This window comes from Gymnodraco acuticeps, unplaced genomic scaffold (assembly GCF_902827175.1).
Source record: "Gymnodraco acuticeps unplaced genomic scaffold, fGymAcu1.1, whole genome shotgun sequence".
Classification (NCBI taxonomy): Eukaryota; Metazoa; Chordata; class Actinopteri; order Perciformes; family Bathydraconidae; genus Gymnodraco; species Gymnodraco acuticeps.
Window position 1 is genome coordinate 949,556 of NW_022990440.1, and position 23,347 is coordinate 972,902.

At 38.8% G+C, this 23,347-nt stretch overlaps 2 protein-coding genes across 3 annotated transcripts; both read right to left on the bottom strand.

Moving 5' to 3' along the window:
• Window positions 1–402: 402 nt before the first annotated feature.
• Window positions 403–8,879, bottom strand: krt1-c5 (keratin, type 1, gene c5). 2 transcript variants are annotated; one of them, XM_034225303.1, is made up of 9 exons: window positions 8,783–8,879; window positions 6,675–7,069; window positions 6,029–6,111; window positions 4,813–4,969; window positions 3,943–4,107; window positions 3,703–3,828; window positions 2,480–2,697; window positions 1,973–2,001; window positions 403–1,269 (listed from the first exon to the last, which is right to left on the bottom strand). In XM_034225303.1, exons 2-9 carry the CDS (start codon window positions 7,059–7,061, stop codon window positions 1,154–1,156), a joined length of 1,281 nt encoding a protein of 426 aa, XP_034081194.1. In that variant the 5' UTR covers window positions 7,062–7,069; window positions 8,783–8,879; the 3' UTR covers window positions 403–1,153. The 2 variants fall into 2 exon arrangements, with proteins under 2 accessions (XP_034081194.1, XP_034081195.1); XM_034225304.1 differs by having other exon boundaries at window positions 6,675–7,035; window positions 8,783–8,828.
• A 6,500-nt stretch (window positions 8,880–15,379) lies between these two features.
• On the bottom strand, window positions 15,380–23,148 carry si:ch211-236k19.2 (LIM/homeobox protein Lhx6). The gene is made up of 9 exons (XM_034225326.1): window positions 23,036–23,148; window positions 22,272–22,402; window positions 21,515–21,646; window positions 21,062–21,183; window positions 19,400–19,620; window positions 18,512–18,612; window positions 18,338–18,433; window positions 17,347–17,518; window positions 15,380–16,061 (listed from the first exon to the last, which is right to left on the bottom strand). Exons 2-9 carry the CDS (start codon window positions 22,272–22,274, stop codon window positions 15,979–15,981), a joined length of 930 nt encoding a protein of 309 aa, XP_034081217.1. The 5' UTR covers window positions 22,275–22,402; window positions 23,036–23,148; the 3' UTR covers window positions 15,380–15,978.
• Window positions 23,149–23,347: the final 199 nt, after the last annotated feature.

The window sequence follows — 23,347 nt, forward strand, 5'->3', positions numbered from 1 at the left end:
ACACAGTAACACTTAATCACCTCATTGGAAGATGGATACATCAGTAGTTTAGACTTGCAGCACATAGGCATTTGGTTTGGTTGTCTAGTACTACTTTATTGACATCTGAAATACATTTTCAGAAATGAGTGACTTTTTGCTTCAATATAACTTTAACTCCTGTAAATTGTAGGTACAGGTGTACATAGTGAGAGGCAAAACACACACACACACACACACACACACACACACACACACACACACACACACACACACACACACACACACAAAGCCTGTCACCTGAAACTACTGTTAGGTATTTTAGTTTCAGCCTTCTCAGTTCAGAATCACATTTCTCTGTTTCACTGTAATATTATGTTCCTCCAGTATCAGCCAACGTTTGTCGAAAAATGAAAGGGACGCTTTTTTTAAAACCCTGTTTTATTGAGACTGTACAGCTGCTTTGGTTTATTTCTTTACATACAACTACAGTACATTCCAATACTCCCTTTTCCCTTTTTTTACAGCGAAACTCTCATGCACATAGAGTAGATGTTGTTGCAAGATCAAAACATTTTCTGAAAGCTTCAGCATGTATTAAAGGAAATAGCTAAATATTTTTAGGATAAACTCTTATTTTCTTTCATGGTGAGAGTTACACCCTCATGTCTGTGCACTAGCAATATCCGGCGGCTGGTTGGATTAGCTTAGAATAAAGACTTCTTTGCACTTTGTTTTAGAGTTAAATTGTATGGTTGACAAAGCCAAGCTAGCTGGTTACCATTGTTTTCATGCTAAGCTAAGCTAAGGTAAGCGAGGAATAAGAAACCCTCCCACCCCCCTAAAAAAATGTGATGGATGAAATGAGGTTAAGGTTGCATTAAGGTCACTGTAAGTCACAGCAGAAGTTTCAGATAAGATTTGGACATCATTATACAGACTATTTAAACATTTATGAGAATCATTTCATTATAAGTAAGAGTTTCTGCCAACAAGAGATCCACTGTAGGCCTATGTAATGAAATATATCATGATCTTGCAAATCACTTTATTTTATTTTAGGTTGAACTAATTAATCAGTCTATTGTGTGGCCTCAACAAGAATGTTGTTTTGAAATTAGATGAACTTTGGGTTAAATAGACGTCTTTGCTTCTCCTCTTGCAACACTTTGGCTTATTTTTTACGCTCCTCGATCTGCTCCACTTCGCTGGACTCATCCACCACTTTGCCATTGATCATGGTCTGGGTGACGACTTTTACAATCTTCCTGGTCCTTATATCAGGTTCTTCTGTGATATGGAAAACAAATCAGGGTTAATCACATAAGTCCCAAAAAGTACATAAAATGTTGTCAAAAACTTTTTCTGATGGAACAACACTATACGGCTATAAAGCTAAAAAAAAAAAAAACACATGTCAGTAATCTTACTCAGTGCAAAAAAATACAAAAGGGATGAAATAGAAGAGAGAGAGTCAGCGAGTGTGCTTTGTATTCTTATCAGATCCTGCAGGTGTGCTAAGTCCAAATCTCAAGTGTCCTAAATGGATAGTCTGCATGTAGGAAAGGATCGGAAACTCCTTTATGCTCCTGCAGGATATTGTCTGCTCTAGTAATATCAAATGGTAACGCGTATTAACGTGCAGACAGTAAATACAATGGTAGGTCATCACAGCAGAAAACACGTCCTGCAGGAGTATCAGATCCCTTCCTAAGTTTTGCAGACTGCATAACCAACAGGAAGTAGCCTATGTCCTCTGGTGTGGTCACTTGACACACACAGGATCTGATAGGGGTGAAAATTAGAAGCTAACAAACCCTTTTCTCTTTTTTATCCTTTGTTATTCATACAACAAGCCAACACTGACAAACAAGCTAGTGTTTTTTTTTTAAAAACAAATAACCTTCAGCAAGATTGTAGAACTTATGAAGAAACAGAAGACTTTATTCAAAATTAGCGAAGAGGGTTTTGTCCTAAAAAAAACTGAACTTACTTTTAGGAGGTGGAGGTGTTTCTTTTACCCTGTAGGCCGAGGAAAAAAACAACGTCATTCAAAAGATAAAGCAGATATCATGTTAACTAACTATCTGATGCACGACATTTTAAAGTTCCACATTTTGGGAAATATGCAAATTCTCTCTCTTGCTTTGAGAATAAGTGAATGAGTGCACTTTATATCCCAGCAAACTCCACTCAATGTACTCCTCTGTAGCTAAATGCAAACATGGGGAAATGACAATGTTTTATTTATTTCCTGGATTATAATCAGTGTTATTTTGCAAGTACTGAAATAATATGTTTACAGTGCATGTCATATACAACAACGGCCCATTGCAGCCTTGGACCTTTTGTCTAACCCCTCCCTCTCACTAATCCCCATTTTGAAACTGTCCTCTGTCAAATTCAGGGGAGCATGCCAAACATGTTTTATCTTTATAGAAATAAACATAGGTACGCTAACTGTGTATTTCTGAGCACTGATCCTGCGACCCTCACTCACGTTTCCTCCCCCTCCAGCAGCCTCCTGTAGGTAGCGATCTCCATCTCCAGGTTCTGTTTGATGCGCAGCAGCTGCTCGTACTCGGTCTTGTTGCGTTGCATGTCCAAACGCAGCTGAGACAGCTCGTCCTCCAGCTGGGTCAGCGTGGTCTGAAGACGGTCCATCTCCACTGAGTACTTGTGCCCCGTTTCAGCCAGGTTTCCTTCCAACACACTCACCTGTGAACAGAACAAACAGGGAGTGATCAGTGACAGTAGGTAATACGTCGTACTATAACGTTTTTATACATTACGAAACACTCACTGAAGCATATTAAATAAGCATCCTTTAGCAGTGTAAGATCTATAAATTACATCCATATGTTTGAAATAGCTCTATAAAACATACATTAATTCTACTTTTAGCTTTGTTTTGGTCTCCACCAACTCCTAGAATCCTTGGCTTTCTGACCTTTTATAGACCAAACAACTAATGGATTGTTCAAGATAATCAACAGAATAATTGACAATGAAAATCATTGTGTGTTTCACTTGTATTTTAAATCATTTCAAAATGTCCCAATGTCCTATGTTGTAGAAATACATGGATACATTTACTGTAATATAAAAAAATGTCAACAGGACACCTTTACCAGATTGTTCACGCGTTATCTGTACTACATGTATACACGATGTTCCTCTGTGAAGTCCACTAAAGCGTCACCACTGTCATATAATGGACACTTTTACCACCCAGCATCACTTTGTCTGTTTACCTACATATGTTCACGCCCCCTCACCAATCAACCACACATACTTGAGACTGTCAACACCATAATATCTCTGCATTCAATACTGTGTGCTCACTATAAGGCAAACATCGATGAGCTATATTTGACTCCATATGATAGTTTGACCTGTGTTAACATGTAACGGAGACACAGACAAAACATAGGCTTGTTTGAGTCTACGTCTTGTTGTCACTCTGATTGATTATCGGAGCAAAATGAAATAGCGGTGTACATTGTGCTAAACTCTCTTTGTTGACAAGGAGAAGACAGCTGTAATCTGTGGATAATGTGTGTGCAGAAGAGAAGAGGTGAGGATGGGGCTGAACTCCAAAGAAGTAGAGAAATACAGTAGTAGCAAAAGATTTGGTTCATTTCTGAAAGAGAGACAACATGGGAAGCGTTCTTCCTGGAAAAATATGTGATTACACTTGTTCGAATGTTATGACTACTTTACCTGCCTCCGAATATTGTCAAGTTCGACCTCCAGAGCTTGCAGGAATCGTCGCCTCTCACTGAGCTCGCTTTGGGCACTACGCAGAGCCTCGTTGCTTTCTTTGACCTCTGACTGCACCGCGTCCAACTGTAGACACACACATACAAAAAAAGTGTTATGTACAGTACAGAGGTCTATGATATTGCAAATAAACATGTATTACTACCGGAATAATAAGAATAGATTCATGCAGCGACAGACCTTCCTGAGGTACCAAACCTCGGCCTCATCCTTGTTCTTGCGCGCGATGCCCTCATACTGGACCCTCAGCTCAGCCATGATAGCCCCCAGGTCAGGGCCCTGAGGCGCGTCCACCTCCACGCTCACCTGCTCGTTGGCCAGACGAGACTTCACTGTAATCATCTCCTGTGATCATTTAAAGAAAGGAAAAGAAACATTAGTGTTTAATGTTGCAAAATCTTAGTTACTATTTACTCCCTGGATATCGCTTAGGCTGCACTATCTAACTTCAGTACCTTAACTTAAGTAAAAGTAGTAATACAACTTTATAAGACGTATACTAAAATACTACATTTGTCAAAGTACCAACGTATTACCAGCAAAATGTACTTAGTTTTATGGAAAAACTATTTTTTATTAAAACTATTGAAAGAAAATGGTATGGTCAAGAAAGGAATTAATGTCAATTTAGATTAAAAAAACTCAGTCAAGTGTTCAGTCTACATCCTGTATACCACACCTTGCAGTCTAGACACACCCGACATGTGGCTGGATGGGCTCTAGTGCTCCTGTTTTGTGTACACAGGTGTCGTCTAGAAGCACTATGGTACCAAAGAAAAAGGGTGTGTCCATAAAGGATAATCTTTCAGATACTGAATACTGTTAAACCCTGGGCTACTTTGTTGCTGATATGAAACTGGAATGTGTTACAGCTCTGTGGTTTTAGATGATATTAGTCATTTTGAGAGGCTTTCATTCATCTTTTGAGATGCTTTAAAGACATCCGACATTTGTACAAGATGACTCTTGACAACTTGTAAGGTGATTATCTTGATGAGTAAACACTCATTGATCATGTCTGACAGGACCTTCACCTCGGTGGGATCTCACCTCGTCGTGATTCTTCTTGAGGAAGTAGAGCTCCTCCTTCAGGCTGTCCAGGTCTCCTCGCAGCGTGGCGGTCATCTGGTCGTGGTCTGACTTAGCTCTCTTCAGAGCCTGACAGTCCCTCTCTACCGACTGGCAGAGTGTGGCCTCCGCTTCCCATCTGCACCACAAACACAGTGAAGGAAAGGAGCCATTCATGTATTTGTATTACATGACTCATTATAAAACTTAACCCAAGCAAAGATAGCTGCTGGAAGTGAATTTGTCTGCTGCATTCCTGTGGTGCATCAACAAATATTTGTTTCCTTTTATGTTATTGTTCGGTGTTAAAATTCATTCTTGACTTTGGGAAGTGTAATTTGGCAAAAGTCATCAAATCAAAGTCCTTACTTACTACATTTCCCCAACTGGCTTTTAATCATGTCACATAGCCTTCAAGGTTGTGTGATGCTCAGAAAAAAGCTAAAAAGTCGAGTACTTTGTCAAATGATAATATAAATCATATGGTTATTTTTCATTGTTTTATATGTATTTATATATTTTTTTCTTGTGTAACACAAAACGATGATATATATCACTTCATGCTTCCATCTTTTTTGGATTAAAAATAGACTTGCAAATCAAATGTGAATATAAGAGGATTCTTTGTTCCAAATGTGCCGAAAAAAACATTTTAAATGTTTCTCTCAAAAGACAGTACGTTTTTGGAGTAAAACTATTTGGAACATTCCTTTGAGACATGGAAGTCACAAACTGGAGGTCATGCAACACGTGCAAACAATTTATAAACTTCTCATGAAATCATCCCAGAGTGGATATACACAAGTGAAAATACCATACAAATATCTGCATGGAAGGTAAACATGCTCTTTGCTGCTAAGGCCATCCATCACTGCCAATTCATGTATCGCTCCTGCACATCAGGTCACAGAAAATACCATCAACACATTGTGAAAAGCATCAGCAGTGTATCCTGACTCCCCCATCTTTCCTTCAGCCAGCTCTGGACTTCAGAAGCCACGCTGTCTCTCTGACCTGCACGATCCATCACACCCTGTGCTCCTGGAGATCTATGCACATGCCTCAGCAGCGTGGGAATGAAGCTCTTATTTCGCAGCCTGACTTAAAGATCACTTATTCACATGGCTTTGCATTTCTGGCGCTTCTATGTTAACAACTCACAGGCAGGTAAAGAAAGGAAGCTCTGTGTGACACTCACTTGACTCTGAAGTCATCAGCCGCCAGCCGGGCATTATCAATCTCCAGCATGATGCGGGCGTTCTCCAGCGTCTTCTTCCTCACCTGAGCAGGACATGAGTGGATGGTTCAGGAAGATCTGGCATAACTAGAAATTATTCTAATAATGTTTGTGCGCTGTTTTATTTACTGTGCAATCAAATGGTCTTAACATCCAGATCTCTCTGAAAATTGTTGAACTGATAAATAAAAGGTTGTATCTCAATATTGCCTTCAAACAAACACTTCAAGGGTAACTTTGACTACACACACAAATTGTTAGTACTTTGAGTGTGTAAGTATGCCCAAATGTAATATTACTGCATTCATTGTTTTGAAGCACTTTATTGAGGGTTAATGTCAACTTGAAGGAGGGTTCATTTTCAATCAACCTAAAATTAGAGAGTAACATCTCTGCCTTGCTTTTGATTTTATATGGTGCATTTACCTAAGCTGGGAGGTTATCTTGAGCCAAGTCTCTCAATAATGCCAACATTTACACATCAAATTATAAAAACATATTTACAAATCCTCATATATGTAAATGTAATATCAATCACCGGGGTGCAATGAAATGCTGCGACAGAGAAATTCTCTGTTTTGGGAGAATATGATCTACAATGACTGACCTCCTGCCCGATAGCATGTGCCTGGGCCATCATCCCGTCGATGTCGTGCCCTTTGGGGGTCCTCTCCAGCATGAGCTGCTTGATCTTGACCTCCAGCTCGGAGTTGGACCTCTCCAGAGAGCGCACCTTCTCCAGGTAGTTGGCCAGTCGGTCGTTCAGGCCTATCATGGTCTCCTTCTCACTGGCTGCGGCACAGAGGCCGTTGAAGGACAGACTGGAGCTCAGCATGTTGAGGCCGTTGCCCATTGAAACAGAGCGGGACAGAGACAGCGTGGCGGAGGACACGGCAGGCTTGGAGCGGATGCTGCGACCGCTGTCCCTCTGGGACATGCTGGAGAAGGAGGGCTGACGCACGGAGTAACTGCGCACAGAGAGGGTGGAGGCCATGGTGTCCACTGCAGCAGATACGTTAATAAGTGCTCTTATGGTTAACAAAATCACTTCACCCATTAGTGGCCTGCTGTTATTCTCCAATACTGTTTTTGAGGAAATATGCTTTTGAAGTATTTTGTCTTTTGTAGAAATATTCCATCAGTGTACTTTTATACAGAGTAGTGCTACAAGACAGTTATTTCCAAATCATTGGTTATCCTTAAAAAAAAGATATTACAAAAAAGCATTTGAATAATCTTGTAGAATTGTTCTATACGAAAACACTTAATTCCTCCATTGTTATACAGTAAAGTGCTATCAGAATCCCCCATACTGTATATTATCAACAATAAGATAGTAAAAAAAAACGTTTGCATAATTTTGGTGAATATTTCTTGTATCAAATATTCAATAACTTCACTGTTCTGCCTAACTCCCAGCTTTATCGTTTCTTAGGTTTCTCTTTTTCTTAACAGACTCCCCTTTGTTCCCTTTAAATAACCCTAATTTATTGATTTGTATAGATTGTTCTCACCGTCTACTATTTTGCATTTAAATTTAATTTAATAAGAAAATAGCAATTTCTTAGCACATGTAAAATGTAAATATGATCCTATGTTAACAGGTAAGATACATAAAGATAATATACATATGTATAAATAATTGGGTTTGGTTTGACCCGGCTTGATGCTGCTTAACTTAAATCAATTCATTTATTTTGAAGTATTCCAGTCAGGCTTACTCTTTGCTTTGCTACAAGATTTTCTTTGACTTCCACTGACAAGTCTCACTCAGCACACGTGAGTGAAATGACAAGTTACATGCTAATTTAATAAAGCATCAGGTATTCCCAGGCAGTCTTCTATCCAAGCTCTGACCCAGATCAAGCCTGCTTAGCTTCTGAGACGGGGCAATATCAGGGGTGTTCAGTTTGGTTAGAAGCACTAAGTCAGCATTCACAAATTATATTTAAAAATGGTACAGTGCCGGCTGCAGATAGAGGAGTAAGTCGTTTGGTTTAGAGAAAGGCTTGTTTTAATAACCACTTGTATTTAGTTGTCTACCTTACTCTGGTTGTTGATAGACATTGTTTTTTAAGAACAATTTGTATATGAGTTATTGATTCCTGACCTTAGAAAATAGCAGTCATAATTGCACAGGAAAGGTCAAGAATTAACTTTCAATCAACCCTTTTAACAAACATTGACAAAAAGTCATTTAAAATGCATTTTAAAGGATTTTTAATGGGTTTTTTTAGATCTTGGTTTCACGTCTCGCTATAGTAATTTTGCATCTCTCTGCAGTCATTTTGCAACAGTCTGTACTCATGCATCTGTCTGTAGTCAATGGATGCCTCTGTGCTGGCATTGGCTTGACTTTCCAAGAAGAAACATCAACAGTCATTTCAGAGAGAGGCTTGGTAGGCTGGCTCAGTAATCCAATCGTCTCTCAGGACAGCTATACTTAATGGAACTTTTGGCTTAAATTGACAATGGTAAAACAAAAAGTGCTCAATACTAAACAGGTTTTCATTTCATGTGACTTTTTAAGTGCACAAAGTAAAAGAGGTATTTATTGGATTCAAGTAATCCCTCCACCTGAGTCAAAATAGCTGTGAAATGTAATGCTTGTATGCTTCTCCGGAGTAACATTTTAAATCTTAATTGCATATTCAGGGACCTAAAGCCATTATTTTATCAATAAAACAAAAAAGAAAAGGACAACATGATACTTACATTGAGCAAAGTTCTTCTGGAGGACTTCTGTTTGCTACTCGGTCAGATTTCCACCCCGATGCTGCAAGTTTAACAGGTGAGTTTGTATGCAGTGGCTCCACTCTCTTTGTTGGGAGGAGCCACTTCTCGTTTGTCCAACCCTACAGCAACAAAGAGGAGGATGCAACTTGACACCTTGAAGGAAATAAGCTGTGGTGCAAATAAACTAGTCAGTGTTAACTAATACATGAAGTTAATTGTCCAATCTGTATAATTCAATTAATCAATCCAAAGGGCAAATCCAACAAAATATATTGTATTTAGTCATGTGATTGAAACCTTATATTGAGCCATTTGATTGAACCCCTGATAAGCTTAATGTAACGAGTATTTCCATTGGCCCATTGTAACGAGCCAATTGATTGGCCAAATGTATTGAGCTATTTTAATGACCCCAATGTACTGTAAGGAGCTGTTTCATTGTCCAATTTGATTGTTCCCTATGATTAGCCCACTGAAACAAGCCATTTGATTGGCCCATTTGATAGAGCCATTTGAATGGCCCAATGTATTGAGTCATTTGATGGGCCCATTTTTGCAGAAATTGTAGGAAGTCTTTTGATTGGCCCATTGTATCAAGCCATTTCATTGGCCCAGTGTATCGAGCGATTTGATTGGCCCAATGAATTGAACCAATTCATTGGCGCATGGCATCGAGACATTTAATAAGCCCACTTCATCGAGTGATTCGATTGACATAAAAATGAAAACGAAAATAAAAATGAAAAAAGTGGATAACTAGCTATAAAATAACAATGGTTTGACCTTGAGTTCCCATGTGTTATATGTGCTCAATTCGATCAAAAAGACTGACTGTTAGAGCCGTATGGCTTTATATTTATACAGTGAGGTAAACCTTCTCAGGCCTCAAAGTGAGCTGTATGAAACTTGGAGAACAATGTAGTGTAGCTAACAGGGTTGAAAACAGGCACCCTGTTGGCTCCACAGTGAGCCTATTGAGTGCGGACACAATGCACTGAGCGCGCTGTGAGAAACCAGCCTCACCTGGGGACAGCCCAGCGGGAGTAAACAGGAACAATGGAGGGACAGAACAAAAAGAAAGTGAAGACCCCTGAGAAATTCAGGGCGTAGGTCCAGCTGAGCTGGAAACCTGATTTATATTCACACACACAAATACACAGACTGAAGCAACTTTTTTTGTACACTTAATACGTCTCACCCGTCTCTCTGTGCGCTCTTGCTGTCATACAGTATGTCATCCCCTGTTACTGTATTGTTAAATTCCTCAGCAAGCATTATTCTTTGTGTAGGATCAGATCTCACATGTGACACTCACCTGGTTTACTGCCTTCAGCCAACTCCACCCACCAATACCACGCACACACACACACACACACACACACACACACACACACACACACACACACACACACACACACACACACACACACACACACACACACACACACACACACACACACACACACACACACACACACACACACACACACACACACACACCACACACACACACACACACACACACACACACACACACACACACACACACACAGATTCAAAACTGGAAACTGCCGACAATAATCTTCAATGTCTTACAGTAAAATGTGTTTCACATGGTCAAACCGAGACTAATTAATTCAAACAAAGTCCCAAAAGAAAAGAACAAATGTCCTGTCTTCTAAAAACTCATGTTAATTGCTAGATTATTGTGCTGGATTGCATATCATCTAATACATACTGGAGGCTACACATCATTACATATATCAGAAACATATATCCTTTTTCAAATAGTGTATATCATCATCACATATTTGTAATGCCTACCAAGTGTAAAACACAACATGTAGCTCCAATGTTTAACGACAGTGTATTAGGATGCAGCGTGGATATACTGCTACCTTGTGGGTAAAAAACACACTACACTTTGTGCAAATGCTGACATGCCAAGAATGTTAGCATTTTGTCTTTTTTTATGATACAAAGTAATATGTGCATATTGGGCATTTACAGTAATATTAATAATATGCTTAATGTGGAATAGACTCCTTGATCCTTATCCATAACACTACAGAGTTAGGCGACAATAATAAACAGGCTTTGTGAGATATAGGCTAACACAGATAATTGCATTGGTTTCATTTCCCTATTTTTTTTCTGCTTAACTGCTTAATAACATACCTGTCCTTGAGAACCTTATGATGGTTAGAGTTATTTTGCATCAGTACAGGACATTGTGCATGAAGGTGTCTTTGTCTAGATTTGTCAATGGACAACATTAGTAAGTTCTAGTACAACAAGAAGAGTTATTTACATTTAGTGAACTATTGTACCTATAGATTATGCTCCTACATTCATTTGATATCTTCAGATCAAAAATATTTGTATTGCGTTTCGACAATGCGTATCCAGTGTTTGTCATTTAGAAATGGAAAGCAAAATATATGCATACAAATGAGACAGTGGTTTGTACTGATTGTGTGTACAAAGAGAAAAAGAAATAACGAATAACACAAACAAACTATTACAACAGCTAGAGTAATCCCCTACATTCACTGCCAGTGAGCCTCATACACACGTATACTCACCAGAAATATTGTTAACTGGATACATATGCATGTACATATACATGCAACATACACAGATACACATACATATCTACTGCATACATACCTATGCTGCAAATAAGCCATACCAATAGCAGATCGTTTTAAAGACTGTGGAATGCATTTGATATCTTAACTCACAAGAAGCTTTGCTCAGTCAAATTAACAACATTCTCACAAATAAATGATGATGTAAACTGGGTGAGACTTACAACCCCCCTGGCATTAAGCCCCACCTTGTAACATTAAAACATATTTATGCATTAATGACTGCAATGCATTCATATAGCTTAAGGTATTTTGATGTTTATAAAAAAGATTTTGAATCCAAGACTTTTGACTTGTAACTTAGTTTTGTGGGTATCTAATTACAATATTGAAAGAAGGCTTGTCTTCCACTGTGAACATCTGAGAATTGACCCATTGTGTAAACTCAATGGTGAGTAATTCCCACAATCCCCACCTTTCAGTGTGCTTTAGCGCCACCATCTGTTTGTAACATGTAGCAAACATGCGTCAGGAGAGTGATTTCGATCCTGCCCCAGCTTCTTATTAATCAAACTGAAGTGCTGTGATAGTTCAATAGTCATTAATAGCCCCCCCCCCCCCCCCCCCAAATAAACACATTCTGGGAATCTGCTGTGGAGACCCGTGTTTATTTTTGCATAGTGCACGGTTGGCTGTCAGCCTGGGTGAAGTGAATCATCTGTTTCAGCCATTTCCTAGCGTTTTGAAAACCTCCTCTCTGCTCTCGTGCGCTACTGTACGAGTCAAGAGAAAGTTTCCTTGTTTATTTCTCAGAATTTCTAAAGCACAGAATGTACCGACGCACAGTTGAGAGTCAATGAATTCATTTTGTCTTGTTTTGGGTTTGTTTGGAAACTTGATACTTGTATAGCCAGGGTTTAATTGTAGGCCTGTGAAATAACCACATTGAAACAAAACACCCTGAGCCACAAAGTAAATTCATTGTGGTACTGCTTGCCTAAAGAAAGGACATTTCACCTAAAAATGTTGGCCTATGTAGTGTTAACCCTTCCTCTGGTGTTTGTTGACGTGGTTCTGCTCTGAAGCCTCAGATTGTCTAGTTTATAGCAACAAATGTAGTCACTCTTTTGTCTAAATGGAGCTCAAATTGCTGGTTTTTCTCGAGTGTCACAGCTGATGGATGACATTACATTTAAATGCAATGTTCTAAGTGATTCCAGAAATAAGCAGCTGTTATTTGAAGAAAACAATATCACATTTATATTGTTGAGAAGAAACCAGAATAAAAGCAACATTCCAGTCATCTTTAAAACGAATTCAAAATTGAATGTACCATTACCCTACTGATACATGTCTTGAATTTTTTTCTTATTTTTTCTCCCAATTGTTGATTTTCTGGCTTGATTTTTATTAAAAAGAACTGAAGGCCCTCTCTACTTTCCCTTAAAAGCTTACTTTATAAGGAGAAATTAAAATGCAAAGTTGTGTATTGTCTGCATACATATTTGTTTCCTTTCCCAAGATTATTTAACTCCTAAAATAGGCAAACAGTATGAAGAAAGCCACGCTGTATATATATTTACCTCTACATAGTCAGCTTGGTGATACAGTTAGATATCTTTATTCATATCATGATGAATATTCTGAAAATGTATTACGCAAATTATCTTTAGTATATCATTGAAACTGAGACTATTTCATGCTCAGCAGCATTCATATCATTTGCATGCCATCATCATATCCTCAAGTGAGGTAGAGGAGAGAGGGGGGTGAGAAGACCATGCCAGCATATGGCAGGGTCTGAAGTAAACTTGAGGAGGATGAGGAGGAGGATGCTGATGAAGATGGCTCACGTTGCAATCTTTCACAGAGGTTTTGTTGACTGTTGTGCAGGGGAGAGCTCATCAGCGTGAAGGAGAGAAATGTGAATGTGCAGAGACAAGGGGCACTGCAGTGTATCTGCTCATTAGGTGGGAGACGCTGTAATTCAGAGAGCGAGCAGTTCTGCAATCAGGGGCCTATTCATTAGCATGGGGGGCCCGCTTTCATCTGCAACCACTTGAAGCTGTCAATCAACGAGGCGGACGCATGACATGATGACAAAACGGGGCGGCTTAAACGCTCAGGGATGCTTGTGCATGGAGAGAAGACATGCCTAAACGCTGCCTGTGTGCTTGTATCTAAGAGGGACTTTAATGGGGAAGAAATGTGCGTTTTTACAGTGTAGTGCTGGCAGGTGGCCCAAACTGTGTCAGCCTGATAATCATCTCTCCGCTCAGCGTATATATACAGCTTTTGTTCTTAGATTTCTCTAGGAGGAGATTGAATTGATTGGAAGTGATTGATTGGAGGAAAAAAAGTTTGGTTTAAAGTTTAGGAAAGATTGAGAGTCCTCTTACGTTAGAGTGATGCTCTCTTTCCTAACACAACTTCCATGCAGAAAGAAAGAAACACATACACAATGATACATGCAGACACACACTAACACACCTGGTCCAGTGTGAGTATCTTAAATTAAATCTCTTAGGGGTATAAGGGAACCATTGTGTGCATGTTTTTATCTCCTGTAGTTCTGCTGTGACTGTGAAGGCATCGCTGGGTCAAACAGTCGTGTTTCCTCCTTCACAAGCAACAGGAGAAACACTGCTGTCACTTGAAACTGTAATAATGCAGATGTGATCTGTCTGAGTTTTGGGTTCCTGCATTTCCTCAGAGACAATGTTTTCAAAACTAATCAAAATGTAACGTGATCTTCATGAATGATGCTTTCAATTCTGTTCTTGACCAGGTATCATAACCTAAATAATAACAACAAAAGCAACTTTTCTGCCAAGCTAATGGTAAGCCAATTCATTTCATGACTGTATCAGCAGCCAGCAGATGGGGATTTACAGATCACAAGCAAAACCTATTGCAAGGTTTTATCATTGGAGAAACATTTATAAATGATCTGTAGAGGCACACAAATGTTAAATGTGTTTCTAGGGTGATTTAAACAGTAGCACAATAACAATATGTGCACACTGCAGAAGGAATTACAATTTTCACTTTTATGTAGCGTCAGAAGACAGGATCAATATATTTATTATATCCGTACATTATATATGAAGCTCGAGTCAGAAGCTTGTTAGATAGATTTGGGAGCTTTAGAGTCGGTGGGTTGCAGATTTGTCCAGAGCCAGGTTAGCTTTTTCCCCCTGATTTGTGTTTTTGCTAAATTGAGGATGAGCCAGATATTGATCCTTGACAGATTAAGAAAACAACTGATGATGCTGTGTCAGATTTGTATAAACATAAACACACAAAATACATAAAGGATGAGTTTAGGTTTTTTTAAGCGATAGCTCAACATGTTGAAATTACACTAGTATGCTTGCTAAGGTAAGATCAATAGGCCATAGCCACAACTTCACTTAGAGGTCCGGTATCAATGCCGGTTAAGGGTTGCTCTCAGGATTTAAACACTGGCAGTGCACGGGGGTGTGCCACTCTTGAATTTACATTAGTAGTAAAAAAAAAAAAGGGAGAATTGATCCAGTTTAAAAATCCAGATGTAATGATATCCTTTAACTTAAAGTATCCCATTCATTCTTCACGTCACAGCCACTTAAGTGCTGTCAATCAATGTAACAACTGTAGGTAATCTGTGTTAAAAGGCCCCGTGAAAGCCAACGAGCTGCCCGATCAATAGCCACGCTTTCACAATATGATTGATCACATTTCCATCACAAGTACAGCATGTAAATTGGAGATTATGTGCAGGTTCGTCGCAGGATATTGCTCTTAATTATAGGTTACTGGAGGTGCTTGGCCCCTGACAGGCGACCTTTAGATTTGTGTAGCTTTTAGTCTAAAATAGTATGGATATGTAATTGCATATCTGTCTGTGGAAATGTGTGTTTGTCCTGACATTTTCAGCTACCCACGCTCGCAATCACGCACGAGTAAATGTAAATGTATCCTCAATTATTCATTTCCTTACAGCTCGGATACACCTTTTATTAAACTGTGGCAGTATTTACAATGTACAATCACTGAATTATTCCATTTCAAGACACATTTAAAAAGTGCTTTTTAAAAAAAGGTTTTGTTCTGAATAAATAAGAGTTTTTTTGACAACACTACAACAACAAACAACAATAAAGCTGCAAATGTGCTCATCACCAATACACAAAACAAATGCTGAGGTTTTACTGTAATACTACAACACTCTTTTCATATTGCAGCAACAAAATAATAATACTTTGTACGAGTGGGTAAACAAAAGGAAAACAATCCTGACCTGATGCAATGTTTTGTGTCCCATCAAAAAGAGGAAAAATAAAAGTGGTCTTCTCAAAATTAAAAAAACTCCCATGTTGACATTCAGGCTGAACATTTCTCCACAGTCTGCTGTCTTTCCAAGACTTCAAAGTTCATGTCAGCAGTCTCACAGCGAAGAAGAATCCAAATGATTGAGAACAGAACGCCGAGGTCCTGCATGCCCGGGGGATCAGAGCAGATTACTGACAGGACGTCCCAAAGGATTCTTTTCACAACAATAGAGTGGTGACGACGCAACAACAAAAAAGGAGATGCTGAAGGTTAGCGGCTGATGGGGAGCTGTGGTAAAGACATGGAGGGATGGCTCAGGTGGCCCGGTGCAGCGAGGACGGAGAACGGATGAGCTGCAAGGAGAAGACCAGAGGAGCAACATTAGTTTGTGGAGCCACGGGTTAAAACACTCTAGTGACAAGTGAAGAAACAGGGGCAGCTTTGTATTCTAAGTCATTCATATATTCAGAATGCACATTTTTAAAACTATAATGCTGTGTTTCAAACTTGGGCCTTCAACAGGTCCAAAATGTCATGTGGAAATTCTTTCAACTCTCCCAATAAAAAAACTATTTACATTTCTAGTGATCTTTATTGAATTCTAACCTTTTAATCACAGCTTTAATAAACATATTGTCAATGTTGGTAGAAGCATTGAGATATTTTACAATAGAAAAAGTAATGATAATGCATAAGATTCTTCATTATTATTATTATTATTATTATTATTATTATTATAATTGTTATTATGCGCTGCTTTCCACCTTCTTCTCCAGTAGGACTCGGATGAGGGTGTTGCACTTTTCCTTTTCTGTATACATGTGAGGTTTTGGTGTTGTTGTTTTTAGTTTTTTGTTGTTGTTGTTTTTTTTTTTGTTTTTTTTTCTTTCCGTTAACAGTCAAGTGGGAAATAATATTTTTTTGTGTTTCTCTTAGTATCCTAAGATACTGTTATGATTGGCTGTGAATACGTTTGGCTGTGAATAAGAAAATATGAAGGGAAGACCATCTATTTCTATTTTAATTATTAGAAAGGGGCAGGTCATATAAGATTTGTTTTCTTCTCCCTGCTCCTTTTCGCTCAATGGTGTGCTTGTAGAGACATGTTTTGTTGGCAATTATTGTACATTGGGTTTTGCATACCATGAGCGGAACAAATAAAAATGAAATGAAATTATAAATCCAACAACATTAACTTAAAAAATGATAGGTAAAATGTATTAAAGCAAAATGACTCATGATGCAGAAAAATGGTTCCAGTGATTGTTTTAGCGCTCCATGATATTTTATTGAATTATAATAAACACGTATGTGGAAGGGTAATTAAATGTTTAACTGGGTATTATAAACTAATCATGTGTCTCTTAAATAAGATTCAAATCTGTTATTTGTAACTACAGCAAACATCTAAATGCAGGGTGAGTTAATAAGGACAATGTTTCAATCAGAAATGTATTGCAATAGAAATAGGAAATTGCATGAAAAACAGATAAAAGGACCTCAAATTTGTACGAAGAACAGCAGATTATTAATTTAAAGATATTGCAGAATGTACTGTTTTTTTAAACAAATGATTGTCTTCTTTCTTCAACAATAACAAGCTTCACAAGTGGCACTGACATAGAGTCCCTAACTCACCGTCCAGGTATCCGTGCAGAGCGAGTAGATGTGGTCGGTCCGGGCTGCTGAATGGTGAGTAGTGGATGTCGTCCGGCAGCGATGGAGGCATCCGGGTCATCGGAGCGCCCTGACAGAAGCCACTCAGAGGCGGCAGCTTTTTGTGTCGTGCACGGCAGTTCTGAAACCACACCTGGTGAAATGATACAGACAATGTAAACAAGAAGCAAGCAGAAGGGAAATAAACCCAGCAACAAACAGTATCAAAACAGGGTTTGAGTCTTCTCACAAGACCCCATTTGCTTTGTTTGTCTGTGGTTGAGGACTTTACCCATCAGATTAATGGTTTGATATTTTAAAGCGTAAAATGAAACCTGCCTTACTTTGACGTACAAAGAACAAAACAATTGGTCAGGGTTTCATTAAACATTTTTAAAATGGCCAAAATCATTGGTTTCCATCCACATCTGAGTAGTTTTCCCAGTTGGATTCTAAAAACGCTTTAAATCAAGCAGTTTCAGAAGTGAACTAAATCACAGATAAACATCCGTTAATAAGTGAGAACATTTGGGAACCGCTAGTCGAGATTTGAAAGATTATGAACTCTGGGGGAATTTGTCTGAAATCTCAAATGATCTTCAAAGAGTGTGAACATCCGTTTAGAAAAAGAAATGCCGTCATCTTTATCTGCCTTAAAAAATAAGTATGTGAGTGGCAGATAATGCATATATTAGATATAATGTTATGCATTGAGTGTTCAAAGCAATGTTTAGAGTATTGGGAAACCTCACAATGGTTTGTGTGTGTACAAACTGTGATAATCTGAGTGATTTTTCCCTTTTCAAAAAGTTTGAAAAGATTTCAGTCCTGAAGAGATAATCCTGTACTGTTCTTCATTCTCAACCTATTCAATTCTCACAACCAGTCTAGTCCTTTTCCCCGGGTTGGAACCATTGCTCTAAAAACTATTGAAATATCATTATGGTGTATTTTTATGTTAAATGTTTCTTACCTGTATGACTCGTCTACTCAGTCCTGTCATTTCTGCAAGTTTCTGTAGAGTCTGAGCATCAGGGTTGTTGTCCTGAGCAAACTGAGACTGCATCACCTGAAAGGACACACAGTCATGATGCCCCACACACACATACATACAGGTGTTTCACTGACAGTTACTAAACACACACACCTGCAGCTGCTCAGCAGTGAAGGATGTCCGTGCCCTCTTGGCTGGCTTTGGTTGGCAGTTCTGGTCAGAGGGCAGCGCTCCCTCCAGAGTCAGTCCTGTGCCTTTAAGAGATCACAATCAACACAGGTCTGTCACTTTACCCACAAGTACATTTCAGTCATCGTGAGGTTACACAAAACAGCTGAGTGATACCTTTCACAGGCCGATCGTGTTGCAGGCAGGAGTTTTATTTAAACAATACATTACATTACATGTCATTTGTTAGACGCTTTTATCCAAAGCAACTTACATACATAGTACTGTGAACAATCCCCACAGGATCAATTTGGGGTGAAGAGTCTTGCCCAGGGACACAACGACATGCTGACTGCAGTGGGACTCGAACTTGGTACCCCCAGAGTCGAAGTCCAGCACTCTAACCACTGAGCCACAGCCACAACCAATGCAACACAATTAAGATGTTTTCTTGCACAATTAAGATGTTTTCGTGCCAACCACCGCACAGTCCAAATAATTTACACCATTACGCCCACATACTCCTCTCTAAAAGCACGGCGTATTGTCTTCTGACTGTGATTACTTTTGGAAAACATTCTTAAATCTTTCCTCTTTTCAAAGCTAAGACACTTTATCTTTCAGTTAACAAAGACCAAACAGGTATGTTGTGTTGAAAATGAGACCATTTTGAATCTATAATCTAAAATTGGTTGTGTTCAAATATTTGTGATGATGTCATCCAGGGTGGAAAAAGGCTTATTGAGCAGAAACCTCGGAGCTCAAGAGATCAAGAGTTATTATTTTGTTCCCTTTCTTGACTCCTAAATATTGTTCTGGTAATCCAGACTGAGGCCATCAGAAATACATGAGCATGTTTAATATAATTGTTACCGTTTTCTGCAGCCCTCCGCAGGTTTTCCAGCATGACGTCGTAGTGGCTGCGGCAGAGCACCCTGCCCTCCACCAGGCCAAACTCCTCCCCTGTCGACAGCTGCCTCTTGCAGGAGAAACATGCAAAACAGGCAAGGTGGTACACGCTGCCCCGGGCCCTCCGCACCCAGTCACTGGCAAACACCTGCCGGCCACACTGGGAACACTTAGTGCCGAACCTACTGTGAGGAAGAAGGAAACAGACAGGTGAAGGTCGGCTATAGGTTACAGAGCTCAGCTTAAAGTACGGATGTTGAGTATCTCAAGGTTCAAGGTTCAAGGGCTTTATTGGCATATGCACAGATGCTACAGTGTAGATATGGCAATGAAAATGTTAAGTCCTGCAAACTAATTGCAAACAAATCTGCAAAAAAACAAACCCTTTTCAGTTTTTAGATATGTCTCTTAATCTGTCCGTATACTTCTTAATAAATTAGGTTTCTTTGTCTGCAATCATGCATTCATTCTCCCTATAGTCACTATTTTTAAAGTTATATGAAGAGGACTGAGTATTCAAGTATGGCACTCAGTTCAGTCACATGTCGTTCGTGATATGTGATTGAAGTCAACTTAATTAAAGAATGCAACATGCAGAACATAAAGGTCCTACAAATATACCATTTTGCTACTATCAAATTATCAAAACTCAAGGACAGGAAGTCCACTCTGCTTAGTTGGTAATGCATTTAAATGGATGGTTGTCTTTCTTGATATTAGAGTCTGACAATCAGTGTTAAAACTATGATCTTGGTTTTCTGTGATATATTATGTAAGATCTTATCAACCAAAAGCCTGTAGCCACGCAGAACATATTTTTCATGACCCAGTGTGTGTTATACTTGATTCCAAAAGTTCATGTTTATAAAGATCAGCTGTAAAAACACCCAGAATAATAAAACAAATTAGATCAAATGTATCAGTTAAAAAAAAAACGTTTTTATAAACACCAAGGTATAGGAGCACTTAAATACAATCCTGCATAGAAAAGATTATCGTTTTCAAAATCATGATGTGTTTATATGCACATTTGTTTTGTCTATAGCTTTTTATCAATATGAAAACAAAAGTAAGGACGATCTTCAGGCATCGCAGGTCTACTAAAACCAATTGGTCACAGAGAGCTTTTACAGATTTGTGAGGATTCGATGGAAGTTGTTCTAAGATACAAAAACTCAGTAGGCTATCAGAGATCGTTATTTTATTTAATTGTCTAATATCAATATACATTTAAGACATCTGCCGGAAAAATGCTTCGAAACGACACGTATGAACCATAGCTAATAGCTACATTTTCGAGGATACGTTAAAAACACATTGTTAAAAAAACGAACGGAAAAAAACTGAATAAATCAAAAGCACTAATGAATTGAACCATGTTAAAAATAAATTGAATAAGAATATATTGAGGCCTATTACAATAATATGATACATTTCTTTATATGCAGTGACTTCAGTGAATTAAGTTATTATTACACTCAACAGTTTGCCTTGATTTAAAATGGCATTTGATTAAAAATGAACTTTACCGATTATCTTACAATAAAAGCCTGTAAAATCGTAATGTTTACATAAAGCTCGCGCTATAAATACAATCAGTAAACACATTTTGTTTGTATAGGCTACCTGAGATAATCCAGTTTGCAGTAGATTTCTTTGTTTTTAACGTAGCAGCTGTTGTGTTGGCGCAGAGACGCTCTGCACACGGAACACTCCAAACATCCCAAGTGCCAGTTCAGGTTGTCGACCTGCATGTGGAGATTAAAAACAATAACTAACAGAGTTATGCACTTTTATTTTATAAAAACTAAACTGTGGGTTTCGTTCACAGATTTACAAAAAAAAGAAAGTGACCTCAGATGAAAGAAATGCATTGTAAAGCTTGAGTAAAATTATCGAGTCATTTGCATATTTTGAGTGTAGCCTATTGTTGCGCTTTTGTTGAGATCAACCTGAGTAAAGAATAAAATAAAGAATAAAAGAAAAGCTACAAACCAAATTAAGAGAGGAATATTTAGCTTGAATCTCACAAAGCTTCACACATACATTTTTTCTTCTGATTCTTCTCTTATTTCTCACCTTCAGCAGGTACCGGTCATGGATCTCCATGCCGCAGCTGGCGCACTGGTTCTTGGCCGCCGGAGGAGAGCAGAGGCAGGCGGCCTCCGACGGACTGCACTCCCCGGACTCCTTCTTCACCTCCGACTTAGACTGAGTCAAAAAAGACGAAAGAGACGAGTACATTTGATCGTCTCTTGAAAACTAAAACAAATATATTATATTAGGCCTGGGCTAATATATTTAACAGTAGTGTCCCTGCAATAAATAACATTAACTATTTCAGACCTATAATAGCATAAAGACCAAGTGTTGGAAAAAAATACATATAGCCTAATACAAAAATAATTAGCCTATTGTATTTCCACAGGTTAGGTTTTTTTTATCCAATGAATATTATAAATATGTATTATAAGCGTTTTCTGTTAAATTATTTGTGCACACATCCACTCATGCGCTTGGAGAAATCAATATGTTGAAGTTTAAAATATATATTATGCCAACAATATTTATTCTTAAAATGTTGCATTATGTGAACCCTAATCCGCAAATTGGAGTGAATACATTGATTTTCAGTGGCCACTTTCCCGATAATGCAAGCATGCAGCCTTTAGTCTAACATGATTAAACCTGAACCTCTGCCAAATCCAAAGTCCTGCGGAAGGTAACCGCGTGTAAAAAGGTTCAGGGGAAAGAGGAATGAAAGAACCTTACACAGATTGAAAGACAAATAAGTGAAAAGCTGCAAAGCAAACTCGTCCAGATGTTTGTGACTCACCATTTTCGGGTCTTGAACGCTGCCTATTTGGAGAGAAGATGGAGCTTGCTCTGTGCATTACGCATCTCTGCCCCAACCCACACTATATCCGGTCCAAAACAACGAATAACAGTTTCTCCTGCATTTAAACCCTGGCAACAAAACAGATTTTGAAGCAATTAGAAGAAGAAAAAACCTATATGTGATCGATCATTCCTCTCGTGCGCAAAAGGAGGCTGTATTCCCATGCAATCAAACGCAGTGAAAAGAAAGGATGGCACTATATCTGCAATTAGCGGTGGATTGAAATGCTTCGCGTGATAAGTGGCAACCCGAGTGTCAATTTCATCTGGCAATCAAGAAAAGGCAACCGAGCCACCAAGCTAAGGGAGGAGAAAAAGCGGCACATCCTAATTTCAATAGCTGTATAATCGAAAATCGAAAAATCTCCAAAGTGAAGAGGCTCAATTGGAGATCGGTCTATTCATAACAGACAATGTGCAGAAACTGCAGCTGATCTCGAGGAATAAAGGAGCTTGATTGTCTCGTTCTCTTGATGGACCCATTTAAACACTTGAGGCTCCCCTTGGTGATTACAGCTGCATTCACAAAATGCCAAAAAAAAATGCGTTTGGGTGGCAATCCGGAGTCCGTGTTGTCCTTCCTTCGGTTGAAATTAACAGGAATGCAATATTATGTTAATTACCAGCTACGGTATAAATATTGGAGGCAGTGAGATAAGAAGAGGTGGCCTATATGGGAAGACAAAAACATCTACTTCATACATGGAAAACCTCCCAAAAGCAGCGAAAACATCGTCCAATAAAAGTTTCTCCAGAACATCACAGGTAAAAGATCCAAATAATTCCGCGAGACATTGTTCTCCATAAACTTCGTGGGGATCAAACCAGTGTGAGCTGTAGTGTCCGCTGTGGTTCCCTCTCCCCGCCTCGACTCAAAGTGTACACCCAGTTCAGTCAGACAGGATGTGATGCTGCCCATTGGACCAGACCCGCAGGTTTACCATTCTTTACTGAAGGGCCATACACATGCACATTTGGGACCTGAATTTATAAAATAAATAAAAACGAAAATAA